At 43.8% G+C, this 14752-nt stretch overlaps 1 protein-coding gene across 1 annotated transcript; it reads left to right on the top strand.

Moving 5' to 3' along the window:
• Nucleotides 1-634: 634 nt before the first annotated feature.
• Nucleotides 635-13848, top strand: LOC119722993 (thymus-specific serine protease-like). The gene is made up of 10 exons (XM_038193441.1): nucleotides 635-707; nucleotides 1884-2153; nucleotides 3030-3156; nucleotides 4361-4484; nucleotides 5629-5754; nucleotides 6744-7025; nucleotides 7763-7886; nucleotides 11339-11524; nucleotides 12644-12789; nucleotides 13565-13848. The coding sequence occupies exons 1-10, from the start codon at nucleotides 635-637 to the stop codon at nucleotides 13718-13720; spliced, it is 1614 nt and encodes a 537-aa protein (XP_038049369.1). The 3' UTR covers nucleotides 13721-13848.
• Nucleotides 13849-14752: the final 904 nt, after the last annotated feature.

Genomic DNA, 14752 nt, shown 5'->3' with positions numbered 1-14752 from the left:
CCTGTCTAACTACATCCAGAGCCCTTTAGAGCGAAAATTTGCTAAATATTCAAAGCAAATGTCAGTTAAACTAAAACAGATGATCAGCTTAAATTCCATGCAAATCCTAATTGAAATGTGATCGATTATCGGTCACAGTTTTGGCGGATGCGTGTCAGGGAAGGCAAAGGGGGCCAAGTCCCCGGGCCCCCTATTTTTGTTTCCATTTTTATTTGAAATCTATTGTTATTAGTCGATGCCGTAGTCTGTAGTCGTCCCCTTCCCCCGTGAAAAAAAGGGTTCTGAATCAGCCGGTGTGAGAAACTGGATGCAATTTTGGCTTTAGTCGTTTCCAACACAATACGATGTAGGCCTATAAGGAAATGCAGATACAATAGCTGCGTTCTCTCTGGTTATACTCATGGGCGTCGGGGTGGTTAAGGGATTTGTCCTCCTCTGGAAAAAAAAAATCGTGGCAACGCCCATTATTTTTGTTTTACTTCTCCGGAGTTCTGTCTATTTATGAACATGGACTCATAATTTACAAGAACATGTTCATTCCATATACAATACTAATCTTTCTTGAACCCCCTAAAAGAAAAGAAAACACTACGTCTCTTTGATGCTGTCATGATCAATTGCTTAATAGGCAACCATGAACGGCTGGACAAGCCTGCTTCTTGTGGTGTGCTGTGGCGCACTTCATGTGATGGCTACAGAGCAGCCTGGTAAGTTTTACTCTTTGCCCCCAAATTTTGTCCACTTTTGTCGTGAGTGTTGTGGAAGGACAGCTCAAACAACTGGCTTTAAATCAACTCATCAAATGTCTACCGACAATCCAACCGATATTTGACCTGTATGGTGTACAATAAAGATCACTTAAAAGGCGTTATGTCTGTCCTAACCAGTGATCTTTATAGTACACTATAGACCTGTCTATAAGCCTCTGAATTCATGGCACCAAGTTTTCTTTTTGTTTAAATTACACAAATCGAGGTCGAATTTTCACAAAACGATTATGTCCCCCCCCCCCCCCCCGAATGAGCAACTTTTTTTACAACCAAACCTCATGTGACTTACCGCCAAGGGCGGATCCAGAACACAATTTTTGGGGGGCCAAAAAAAATTGGTCCCCCAAAAAAGTGGGTCTAAAAAATTACGGCGTGGGGTTCGGGGCCCGCGAGGGCCCCCAAAAATTTTTGGATTCTGGATGCTCTGTGGTGCGATCTGAGGCAATTTCTGACCACTTTAACCAATTTTTTTTGAGGAAAAGATGGTGGTGTACTCATTGCCTGCCTTTATTGCGATGTCACATAAAAAAAAAAAAAAAATTGGTTTCGTTTTGGGGGGGGGGGGCATGGCCCCCTTTGGCCCCCCCCCCTGGATCCGCCCTTGCTTACCGCTACAGCTTAGATATTAACATTCAAGGCAGATCACCCCAAGTGTTTTCTCCTTCATCGTGTTGCAGTATTTTACATCATTATGCTGCTATGGCTTTCTGGACATGTTCCTTTGAATTTGTTTGCTTGTTTTGGAACCCCGTATACTTATATTCATTCATATTCCTTTAAAATTCATATTTAATTTGATAGTCATTATATTTTGTCATCCTCCGCTTTTGTTTAGCTTTCGCACTGTACTTGTTTGTACTCGTCCTTGTCTTCCATTATCTTCTTTGTTGTTTTGTTCAGGGACTCGCAATCGACAAGCTGTGTTTTTGTGTGGGTCCCTACATCTCTTGTTATTCCTATATTATTCTTATCTTTATTTTCTAAAACCTATAATTTATTATTATTAATAATTTCTGAGTACAATTTACCTTTTTTATGCCTGAGATGAGTAAAGTGGGTAGGTCTGAGTGCTTTGTCAACCTCGTAACCAGTCGCCTTTACGTCGCTTTGCAGAAAATCACTTCAGCTATGTGCTTAATCAACACAAGCAACTGTGGGATCGCTTGGATGAGGACGAGATCGCGAGGTTGGGGATCAAGATGCGAGCTGCAAATTACACGATTAGCTACCTGCCGCAACCGCTTGACCATTTCGAGGTGCAGACCACGGGCCAGTACCAACAGAAGTATTACGTGGTTGATCAGTACTGGCGCAAACCTGACGGACCAGTCTTCCTATACATTGGCGGGGAATGGACAATGAATCCATATGAATTCAGCAACGGTAATTTCTTGGATTTCTACCCTATTCCAACGTCAAAACGTGGTCCCACTCTACCCCCTCTTCAACTTCATTAGATACTGTTCATTTGTTTCGCGCTTCGTACCTTTTATTAGGCCATCAGCATCTGTCCAAAATTTTGGCCACCGTATCAAATGAGGGGAATAATCGACATAGCGTTTTTTTTGGCAAGGTATACACAAATGAGGGGAATAATCGTCATAGCACTGAAGAGATATGGCAATAAACTACTGGCCCGGACTTGGGCCTTCCAATTCTGAGCATTTTGGATGCAATTATTGGGCGCGAAATTTTGCCGTGTTGTAAAGGGATTCTTCTTCAAGATGGCTACTTTTCCGCTTTGGGAAAAATAGTGTCATCTTCTTTGAGTGAGAATTCCTTGAAAAGTCAATGGTCAACCCACCAAAAAATGAAAATAAAATAAAAGATGACATGTTGATTATCATTTTACTGTGCAGCTGAAATACCTGTGAGAGTTCTGAGTATTTTTAAAAGAATTTTGAAGTATGGGCATTTAGCACTTGTGTCTATGGGAATGTCATTGCACTCTTGCACCCATCACGTCAGTGCAGCAAATAACAATCAGTGACTCGTAGATTTTGCATTAACTTTTTATCTCGCCGCTGGTCTGGCAACCGATGAGGGCTCTCTTAAATTGAGTCTACCCGTGTCCTCTATTGGTTTATGTGCTGGGTAACAGTTAAGTTAAAAAAGGATAAAAACCATTGCCATGCCCAGATACTAAATTACAAATATGAGAGAGAGGGAAAATAACACCGCATAACAATTGTCTTAAGACAAAATTCGGGTAGTTTTCCACTCTAAAATCATTGACGGACTGTGTGTCGCTCTCTGAAGGTCCAATCGCCGATTTGGCAGTGACTGAGGGCGCCCTCATTCTGGCGGTAGAACACCGATTCTATGGCATCATTTCACAGGAATACATGAAACTCGATCAGTTGAACTACTTGTCGAGCCAGCAAGCGTAAGTTACACCTGGAACATGTTTCAGAATTGAAACAAGGATCATCACCACCGTCATCGATCATCACCATCGTCATCAACATCTTCGATTCACAAAATTATGAACGGTCACCGTGCAACTTTAATTAACAATTATTGTTGACTGCTGTGATGTGCGATAGGACGTTTTAAACACCTGAGGGGCGCATAGCACCCAAGGCGAATTAATTGTTATACCTCTGTCTTGGATTCTTTGGTTTGTGATGCAAAAATCACGAAAACAAACAGCAGCAAACACAACAATCATGACAATCGAACGTGACTCACATGCATGTCGCGTGCTCGAAACAGCTGATCGTCTGCTAGTTGGCTGCTCCCACTCATGTGTGCAAACATGGTGAAATAGCGGTACCAACGATACAAGCGTTTCACACCGTGCGTACCGTACGTACAAAGTCAAAGCACACGCCTTGTGGGATATCACGTACGTGATGTCCCATAGGGAGTGTGCTATGACTTTTCATAAACTTAACACGTGATCGTTCGAGGCCAATGAAAATACAGTATTCAAGAAAGAGGTATAACAGTAACACGGTTTGAGGGCAGCGCAGGCAGCCTATATTAGTTGACAAATGAGTCCCCGAGACGCATCCAGTCGTTCAGGCCTAAGGCACCATTCTGCCAACTTCCCATTGACGACACACTTCATATAATAAACATGGCTGCCATTTTGTGCAGCAAACAAACTCTTCGTGTAGCGCATTAGTCCGTAAGTTTCAAGACCACCTCGTATGACGACCAGTATAGTACGCTATAGCTGTATCATTTTAAACGATGGAATTTACGACCTTTCCCCGGCATCTAATAAGTAATTTAGTTACGGTGCCCGCTGCTACATCAGGATCGAACCTGCTACCCGATCCCAGCAAGCTCAGTGGTCGAGTGGTACATAACTCCGCAATACTATAAGCAGAAGGTCGTGGGTTCGAGTCCCAACCGAGTAAAGCTTGTGACTTTTCTCGCAAATATAATGGGTAGAAGGTCACCATCCTGGTTATATTGTTCTCATCGAGGTTGTGGAAGTACATCTCGCGGTCCATCTATCCGATATACTTGCATTTTTTTGTGGGGGGGGGACCATGTTATGATATCACCTTTAAATCCACCATCATCAGATGAAGTATTACCTTCCTAGGTTCAACGATTTCATTTCATTTTCTGTATAGGCTTGCCGATCTTGTGTCATTCCATGCTTACGCCACCAAGACATTTAAGCTGACAGAGAAGAACCTCTGGATAAGCTTTGGCTGTTCCTATCCCGGAGCGCTGACGGCGTGGTTCAGGCTTAAGGTACTTTGCCATGTTCAAATTTTGAGGGGTAGACGTGTGTTCAAATAACATTACGGTGTTATATTCCTACTATATACCTACGGAGTTCTAGAGGTGCCATCCAAGGTGCTGAAATCCTGACAATTTATCACGGGATGACAACATCTTTAATACACGTAAAATGTCGACATCCTGAGTTCACTTATCGCGGAATAAAGACATGTTTTAAGAGGGATGCCAACATACTCAGATACTTTATCACGGATTGCACAATTCTTAAAGTAGGATTCCCAACATTGTGAGACAGTAAATCACGGGATGACGACATCTTGAAAGTAGGATGTCGACATCCCGAGATGATTTATCAAGAGATTATTTCATCTTAAAAGTAGGTTACTTTCGAATTTAGCAAAATGCGAAGCTCATCAACTCCGAAATGGCACACTCGTGGCTTGTGTTGTCATTTTGCAAAAGGCTGGTTGAGCGCAAATATTGCTGTTGTGATTTTGAATTTAGGTGGCGGGATTCACAAATAGTACGTCATGCATATAAGGTCCACACATTAGGAGAAAAGCGTCCGAATGTTCCAGGATTCACTGTTAGCTACCTGTCCCCATATTACAATGGGAACAGGGAACCAGACTTATTTTGTGGGTATAAAGCATACCACTGATTAAGCAAATTTCAGTAGGTGTAGTAACTAGGTAAATAATTTTGAAAAACTATATTGCAACTTGTTAACTTGCTTCACTATAAACTCAAAATCACCTCTGTTCGTCCCCTCAACGTAGATTCGTTATAGCGCCCCCACAGATCGAACTTGGCGTAGTAGTTAAAGGAGCACTGAGATGCGCGTACGACAAGTAATGCCATGCCCAGCAGCGATATAAATAGGATTAAACTTCTAGGGGCACCTGGAATGGGGTGCATAATTTTTTTTCAAGGGGGCACTGAAGGCAAATGATATATATATTTTTTATTCTTTGTTCAATTCAAGATTTTAAACGGGGGGGGGGACATCTATTGTGGGGGCACCCTCCCCCTCCGTGGCCCCCAGTACTTACGCCACTGGCCACGCCCCATGCAGTAATGACGATCCAGTTTCCATGACATGAATTCTGAAACAATCGATCCTTCAACTCTAATCCCGACTTTTGCTCCATAGTACCCTCATTTAGTGCATGGGGCCGTCTCGTCATCTGGTCCGGTGCGCGCCGCAGCCAACTTCAGAGAGTACAACGAGGTAGTGACGTCAGCATTCGGTGACCCTGTCGCACTGGGATCTGAACAAGTACGTGTCTGAAGTCATTCAACAAAAATTAAAGAGTCACTTTTTTCTTCTTCTCCAATTAAGCGTCTCCTTAGGATGCTATTGGTGGGGAGTGTGACCTGGTGTCGTTAAGGTTCGTGACTCGATCATGATTAGAAGGTCAGGGGTTCGAATTCAGCTGCTGTTACAGGTGCTTTGTCCTTGGGTAAGCCACTTCACTCCAACTTGCCTCCCTCCACCCAGGAGTATAAATGGGTACCAGCATTAGCTGGGGAGTAACCTGCGACGGAATAGCATCCCATCCAGGGGGAGTAAAAATATTCTCAGTCTTTTCATGCTACTGCAACTGGAGATAAACGCCAGCCTGATGGGCCACATTGGCTCGCGCATGACAGACTTTACTTGCTTTTACTTTGTAGGATACTGGAAATATTGTGCCTACATTTAAATCATGTAAAACTATTTCAATTTTCCCCAAAAATTTTGTTCCAATGATAAAGTGCAGTTTCTCATTTTTTTTTCTAAATTAGGTCATATCATTATGCTAATAAGCAGGCTACCTCAATAAAATTGGTGATGTTTGTTATAATATTTCCCTGGCTGCATGGTCATGCGCCTATTCAAATGCTAGTTCGAGCGAGAGGTTAACCATAATCATTTCGACTATCTTCGCCTAGGACCCACGCTGTTCATATCAATTTGACAAGCGAGTAATGTTGTTGATTTTTCGTAACCCGCTTACCGTTTGTGGCATCGACGGGAGGCCTACCAAAAGCCCTATGCGTTAATGCACGAACTCCCCCTCCCCCTAAAATAAAACCGGAATGACATTTTTACCATTGTTTAAGTAGAGACGCTCGCACGTTGCTTCACGTGCGCAGGTGTAAAGTTATGTCGAAGCTCAATCATAAGGTGACTTCCATGCTCGATCGAACTTGCTTTAAATTACCGGTATCGAATAAGATCTATATCGCGATAGAGTCTTGAGCGATTTTCTTTGGTTGTTGCAGTGCGTTTCGCGTATCAAGTCAGCATTCCAGGCAGTGGGCACGATGCTGGCAAACGAACAATGGAGTGAGCTTCAGCAGGCCTTCAATATCTGCCTCCCTCTAACGGACATCAACGACAGGAAGATGTTTGCAAGTACCCTTCAGGACACTTTCATGGGTGCTGCGCAGTACAATGTTCTCTATGCGAGCACAAGGCCAACAGTTGGAGGTATCTGCAACATCATGACCAACGAGTCGTTTTCGGATCCTCTTGACGCGCTGAAGGCCGTGTATTTCAAACACGTAAGTCGACTTTAAAAAGGGAATAAAACGCTTGGCCGGTTTTAAACAGGTACGTTTAAGACCGGCGTTGGGACTGGACGCTGATAATGGCCCTAGCCGAAGGCGAGGGACATTGAGCCTAACGGCGACCTGGGCCCCAAGTTAGTTTTAAACGTACTTGTTTAATACCGGCCAAGCACAACTTAATTCCCATTCATAACTACCTTTGGGTCAAAAAGTCAAAACAATAAAATATTATACATTTTCAACGACTTTGTTCAACAAATTTATTTCATGTTCTTGTAAACACCCTTGTAGCTATGTTATGGGATGCGCCTCTCGCGAGTGATGTCAGTCCGCGTGGCGCGCACTATAATGTGCGGTGAGGCGCAGAACGCAGCGGTGACGGTGTAGTGTGAATTTGTAAACGAAATAACAGCATTGATCTCCATAAACGCGTGAGACAGCGTTTTTACGTGATGTCCTATCCAGTCTTTATAATGGACATCAGTGAAATACGGACTAGTATTGCGCATGCCTAAGTGAAGACTAGACTGTGAACGTTCATTAATAAAAAGGGTAAAAGGAACCCGATTTCAAAGCGGTCCAAATTGGGCATTATTATATATTTTCACAAAAAAATATATCCGTATGCATGCGTTTCATTGCTATTTGATTTTAAATCTATCAAAAATTTGGTAAACAGTTTTTCTTTCTCAATTCCACCTGGAAAACGTGTATGTTGTATATTTGTATAGGTCGTCAGCGGACCCACATGCACAGACGCTTCATACAGTAACTTCATCAACTTCTACCGCAACGACTCCCACGTGACGTCTACACGACCATGGCTGTATCAGACGTGCACAGAGTATGGCTATTGTAAGTGACACAAATTATATTAAAAAAACACGGTATCAATAGACTGTCATGCACGCGGACGGCGATCCCGGCCCGGGTGATGGGAATGACCCAAGTAATTTTTGCGCGGGGGACGCCATCAGCATAGTCTGAGTATCACCCGTTATCCATGTAACAAAGTCAATCGGAGTCGACTTTACTAAATCGTGACCTCATTTCATTCCCAAATCAGGACTAAATGGTTTGATTGGTTAATTCTAATGCAGTGTTTTGTAGTACAACAACAGCCAGGCGCATTATCGCGTAACATGATACAGAGCGCGTGACACAGTTTGTTTTATCCCTTTGTCTGTGACGCGCAATGGGCGAATGACCAAAGACCCAATATAGAAGCGCCCACTGATTGGTCTAAATGTAGAGGTCAAGAGGCGGTTGCCATGCCTAATTAATGAACGAATCTGCTCGCATATCATAGATTACCTAGACTACCAGCACCAATGCCCCCGCACCCCCACCCCCCCCCCCCCCCCCCCCGCCAAAAAAAATCATAGTGCGTTTTAACCAAACTGAATATTGGCCTATATACGAACATGAAAATGCACTGTTCCCGCTAAGTGTATAGCGCGATCGCGATGCTTGTGAGGGTGCAACCCTCTCGTAAAGGCAACTGCGGGGAATGGGCGTCAAACGCACTTTATGTCCATGTATAGTGTGTATACATGGCTTGTTGTATATGGCGAGAACGATGCATGATGGCAAACCCCTCCTTTTCAAATTCCCCAAGCACGGGAAATAAAAAGCCGACATCAACTGCGTACTGCCTCGGATTGGCGTGATATAATGCTTGCAGTGGCGTAGCCACCGGGGGCGAGGGGCGTGGGGGACCGCCCCCCCCCCCCATGAAACCTTGTCGCCCCCCCAGTCCCCCCCCCCCCCCCCCCCCCACTGAGATTTTGAGTTTCTAAAAAAATTATCATTGATCTACATGACGCCATGGGCGTCAATCCTGGGGGGGGGGGGGGGACAGGGGGACATGTCCCCCCCCCCCACCTTTTGAAGAGTACGTGGGGGACACAATATCAAATGTCCCCCCCCCCCCCCATTTTTGAACTCGTGTGTCATTTACAGGGCCCTATTATGTACTACAATGTATCTTTTGCTTAGAAAATATTGGTTAAAGTGGTCAGTAATTGCCTCAGATAGCACCACAGAGCATTTAGAATCCAAAATTTTTCGGGGCCCTTAAGCGGGCCCCGAACCCCACGCCTATAGCTCAGACTTCTGGTAGCTGATTCAATGACTCCAACCTCGAAAACAATGTTCACAAAATTTTCTTATGCCTTTAGCTGAGAAAACCTCGAAAATTATGTTTAAATTATTATCTTTTGTGCTAAGATAATTATTGGTTAAAGTGGTAAGAAATTGCCTCAGATCACACCACAGAGCATCGAAAATCCAATTTTTTTTCGGGGCCCTTAAGCGGGCCCCGAACCCCACGCCAATAGCTCAGAATACCGATAGCTGATTCAATGTCTCCAACCTCGAAAACGATGTTCAAATAATTATCTTTTGCCAAGAAAATATTTGTTAAAGCATGGAGGAAAGTCGTAAGAAATTGCTTCAAATCACACCACAGAACATCTAGAATCCAATTTTTTCGGGGCCCTTGAGCGGGCCCCGAACCCCACGCCGTAAGGGCTTCGCGCTTGCATCAGTTTAATGATCAAGGTATGTCCCCCCCCCCCCACTTTTGAAAAGCGATTGACGCCCCTGCTTGACGCCCCCCCCCCTGAAATGTTACAGACCCCCAGCGCCCCCCCCCCCCCCCCCCCCCACTGAAAAATTCCTGGCTACGCCACTGAATGCTTGCCTAAAGTTAACATTTTACAAGGATCTTTCTCTAAGCCAAAAACTTTGTGAAATCCTGTCAGGTTTGAAAACTCAAGCTCTCCAAATGTTTAGTTTCCTTTATCATTAGCAAAATGCGATTGATTGTGACTAATTTATCGTACACCACGCTGAGCCTAATTGAAGTGCGTATTGGGTTGAAAGTAATGGGGTTAAGCGTATCCAGTCAACTGACCTAGGTCAATGCAATGTCATTTTATAACACCCATTTGTGGCAGTTTCTATCGTATCGTTGCAGTTGTTAAAACGGGGATTGAACTATATCCAACCTCGTCCCCAGGGTGTCGAGCAGGGAGCAGTATGCGCCCACCATTATAGCTCTCTCACCGGGGCCGTATCATAAGTTCGACGCTTCATAGGTCCGACGCCTCAAGCCCGGTTCATACTCCACGCGAATGCGAATGCGAAGCGAATTTGACGTCATGAAACATTCGCTTCGAAATTTCCCCGAGTTGAAATGTGCTCAACTTTTACAAATTCGCAGCGCGAATACTTGACACCACGTCACAAATTCTCGTTCGCTTTCGCTTTCGCGCCGAGTATGAACCGGGCTTCATAAGTCCAAAATTCGGACTTATGAGGCGTCGGACTTATGAGGCATAAATTACGCCTCATAGGCGACGCCTCATAAGTCCGACGCCTCATAAGTCCGACGCCTCATAAGTCCGACGCCTCATAAGTCCGACAATGGACAAACGTTGCTTCGGACTTATGAGGCGTCGGACTTAAGCGGCGTCGGACCGAGGCGCAATTTTTTTAATCAGTTATGCCTCACAGGTCTGACGCCTCATAAGTCCACTTCATAAGTCCAAAATTTTAGACTTATGAGGCGTCGGACTTATGCGGCGTCGGACCGAGTCGCATTTTTTTTTTATTTATGCCTCATAAGTCCGACACCTCATTATGTCTGCCACACAAGTCCGAAATTAAAGTATCGATACAAGGCATGTGTGTGGTACAAGTGTTAAAATAGCCGGGAAAACCAATACTACTGAAAAAGGGGAAATAAGTACAAAAGCTTTAAATGCGCCTATTGATGTAAGATTAAGGGGTGTAATTGTACATAAGATGTACATCTGTATCATGAACAGCGCCTCCTAGTGTTATGTGGTGTCCAGCAAGCCAAGCGCCCCCCCCCCCCCCCTTATAAATTATAATGATTGTGAAAACACGTCAATGCACGTTGGAAATAACACCAACTACACGATATAAATCCATTACTTACTATTGGAAACGAGGTTGGAAATAAAGTAAGCACTCGGGACGAGGTTGAATAATAATTGTGACCCAATCCAACAAAACGAGTCACAAGCTGCCAGAACTACTTTTGAGTAATGCCTTTTTTACAAAGTATTTCATTATGGCAATTAATTGGAATAGTCAGCCGTTCTTCTACAAACATGAAGGCATATATATAAATTAACTGTAAAACAATATTTGGATGTCAAACTGCTATATCAAAACAATGAGCAAATTATGTGTTTCCGACTGCATGTAAAGACTAACGAGTCTTTTAAGACTCATTTCGTGAGCTCCGGTTACATTGTTTTGTTTGCCATTTTCAGACCAGACGTGCGACGCCGACACCAACTGTATGTTTCTGGACCTTGTGGATCTTGACTGGTGGCTTCAAGTATGCAAGGATATCTTTGGAGTGGAGCTTGGATCCGAGGTGCTGGATCACGTCGACTTCACTAACTCGTACTACGGCGCTGATAAACCCTGGGGGTCCAGGATAGTGTTTGCGAATGGTAGGGTCAAACAGCCATTATTGGGGGCGCCCCAACCGACGCCATCTATTGGTATAAATTATGATCTCCAAGTGTACAAATCTGCAAAGCTCATTGGCCATTGCTGGCTGTAGGCGCATTTGAAGCTACGCGCTGGTTCCGATCCCCTCCGCTCCAATAATGTGTCGGGAACCAGTATATAACCACTGTACATAATAACATTTGAATAGAAAAGAATGAAAGTTTAAATGTAAACAGAATTTAGTATAAAAATACTTTAAGTCATGATTTTCTTTTTATTTGAAAATGAATAGATTTAATAACAAGTACCAAGTTGTACAACCCACGGCCTCCGGATCAACGTGTGAAGACTGCTAAACGGCACTGTCCGTGCACCCGGGCAGTACCGGTACCTTGAGAGTACAGAAAACGAAAAGAAATGGGACGTGATCTAAGATGCAAAAAATAAAATGAAAATTGGACGCATGCGCAAGTGTTTGCAAAACCGGTCTTCGAATGCAAAGCTGTAATACTTGAGTTGTATGAATACGTACAATATATGGCCGAGTAAAGTGTCCAAGTAAAGTGTGGGAAAAAGGCAAAGTTTACGGTTACATTAGGATAGATTTGTTAACAATTCCGTTGCTATGGGAGTGGTAATATGGCGGAAGGCGACTTCACTTCTAACAGCCCGATGGGCGATCCAAATTTTTATTTTATAGAGATCAGTAGCATAAATCTGAAAAGGCTCGCGTTGGATGTGATCCAGATTCCGGGTTCTGGGTCAAATCCAACACTTTTTAGAGTGTATGTTTCTATAAGTTTGTTTGAAGGATGAAGTACAGACACAATTTAGTTGCAGTGTACATGATGTTTTAGTAAATATACTCATTTAATACGTACGCAGAAAATGGCGTCATTATAGGCCTACAGAAACCGTCATTGTTGTCTAAGAAAAGGAAATTTAGCAACGAAACTTTGTATTAAACCATCGAGAGAATACTTGATGTATTGCTGCATCGTGCGAGTTTTGCGGTGAATGACGTGTTACCTATATGGTTATCCACTCTTTCTCATCGACCTTTGACCTGTGTCAACATTGCACTCTTTATATCTCTCGATCACCATTCTTGTCGACAGGTGATCTCGATCCATGGCATGCACTCGGCGTCAAAGAAAATCTGGCTGAGTCTATGAAGGCAGTAATGATCAGAGGTGGATCGCACTGCCAGGATACCAGGGCAACCACCAGTTACGACACAGAGGCACTCAAAGCTGGAAGAATCGTAAGTTCTATAATAGCCTAAGCGCTATGCAATCGGATGGTTTTTTTGGGTAATTTTCGAAACACGTTGTGATACGATAATACAGATAGAATAATGACAAGACTAGGCGATTTATTAGGTGAAGTTCTGTAGGTCATGTTCCACGCTCCATGTACAGTACAATCAAGTAACCATGGGAGGTATAGGTCAAAGGTTATATGAATATGCATATGGTCCCATTACACACGTGTGTCCTTGTAAATACCACATTTAAAATTCCTGCATCATTTGGGGCCAACAGGTCTGTTCGGAAATACTGAACAATTTGATGTCTGTATTAACGTTTGGCATTATTTTGTGGGATTTTTGTTGATGTCAAAGTGTCAGAAAGTTTTACTGTTTTGGCGGGAAAGTAGCTGATTAACATGGCAACAGCGCCCTCCTGAATCCAGAAAAAGTATATCCACGTGAAATGCAGAGAAACGATTGCGCTAAGGGCCACTTTCCAAACCCCGGCTTCGGTTCCGTCTCCGGCCCCATGCAGTTGCTTTGCCAAACTGTATGCCTGAAGCCAGAGACGGAGACGAAGCCGGTTTGGGGAAAAACATCCAAGATGGAATCCTATTCAAATAGTTCAGTAGCATATCGTGTACCAATGCCATTTAAAGAGAATTTGGGCGTTCGTGTAACAGTAGTTTCAACGATTCCTTTTGTTTGGCGCTTCATCTGTGTCTTTCTTATCCCTTGGCTGGAATTTTCCTTTAGAATGTCCCCCTCCATTATTATCTTTCTTCAGGCCATCAAAAATGAAGTCAAGAAGTGGCTGGCGAGTCCGGGGTACTATCAGCCTGAGCCTGAGGAATGCCCTTCATCGGCCGACCCGCTCGGGCGCTCTTTCCAACCCACGCTGATCATGCTCGGAGTTTTCTTGGGCGGATGCTTGAAACGTTAAATTGGTTCTCCAACAAACGAAGAGCCACATTTGTGTATATCAGATATGATTAAATGCCTAAGCCGGTTATTTTTTTCACGAAGACACCTTAGGCCCCAAAAAAGGTCTCCGGTTTCTGGTATGGAACTTGCCCCAAAAGTGGTGCGGCGACGCGGCTTTTTTTTTTTTACCGTTTTTTTTCTTCAAATGTCGGCTGATGACTGCAAATAATGTCCGGCTAAACTTGGTGCAAATACATGTATATGGGAGGCCAGAGAGGCCACATAAAGCTTGTACTATCGTAACCCCATCAAAAAACACGTTAAAATTGTGCAGCAGCAGGATTTTAGTCAAACCTGCTAGTTTGGCGGTTTTGAGACATCATCTTTCATTGAACAAATAATTGTCATTTTGCCGACGCGCATGGCTACTGCGACGCGCGCGCATACCAGAAATTGTCGACTTTTTGTTGGCCTTAAAGAGAGCTACTGTAAAAGGGGGATTCCCGTGCCGCTCAATACCACCATATTTTGGAATAAAACACCATCTTGGTCTGAATTCACACTTAGTGCTCTCGACAAATGTAATTAATTAAAATGTCACGTTACATTAAAGTAATGCAACATAATCAAGGGCGGATCCAGAACACATTTTTTTTTGGGGGGGGGGGGGGGGGGGGGGCAATACAAACATTTGGTCCCCCAAAAAGTGGGGTTCGGGGACCGCTTAAGGGCACGACAAAAATTGGATTCTAGATGCTCTGTGGCGCGATCTGAGGCAATTTCTGACCACTTGAATCAAACCTTTTGGCGGGAAAGATGGTGATGTACGCAGTGCCTGCCTTTATTGAAACGTCACTTTAAAAAAATGTCTTTTTTTTGGGGGGGGGGGAGGATGGCCCACGTTAGCCCTTCTGGTTAGGCCCTTGGAAAGACTGAAACATTGAGCGGGATAAGGTTCTGCAGCAGCCAGCAGGCCTTATAATCTAAGTTACGCGATCTTATTTACATGCAGTAATGATCCCTGTCGAGCAGTTTGGAATTTTTTATTGTA

This window comes from Patiria miniata, unplaced genomic scaffold (genome assembly GCF_015706575.1).
Source record: "Patiria miniata isolate m_02_andy unplaced genomic scaffold, ASM1570657v1 HiC_scaffold_16, whole genome shotgun sequence".
NCBI classification, from domain to species: Eukaryota; Metazoa; Echinodermata; class Asteroidea; order Valvatida; family Asterinidae; genus Patiria; species Patiria miniata.
The sequence above is the reverse complement of the archived record's forward strand: the minus strand, read 5'-3'. Positions and strand labels throughout refer to the sequence as shown.

Coding starts and splice junctions, on each gene's coding strand:
- LOC119722993 (XM_038193441.1), top strand. CDS start 635: ATGAACGGCTGGACAAGCCTGCTTCTTGTGGTGTGCTGTGGCGCACTT. Junction 4,485..5,628: donor CGGCGTGGTTCAGGCTTAAG/GTACTTTGCCAT, acceptor TTTGCTCCATAG/TACCCTCATTTAGTGCATGG. Junction 5,755..6,743: donor TCGCACTGGGATCTGAACAA/GTACGTGTCTGA, acceptor TGGTTGTTGCAG/TGCGTTTCGCGTATCAAGTC.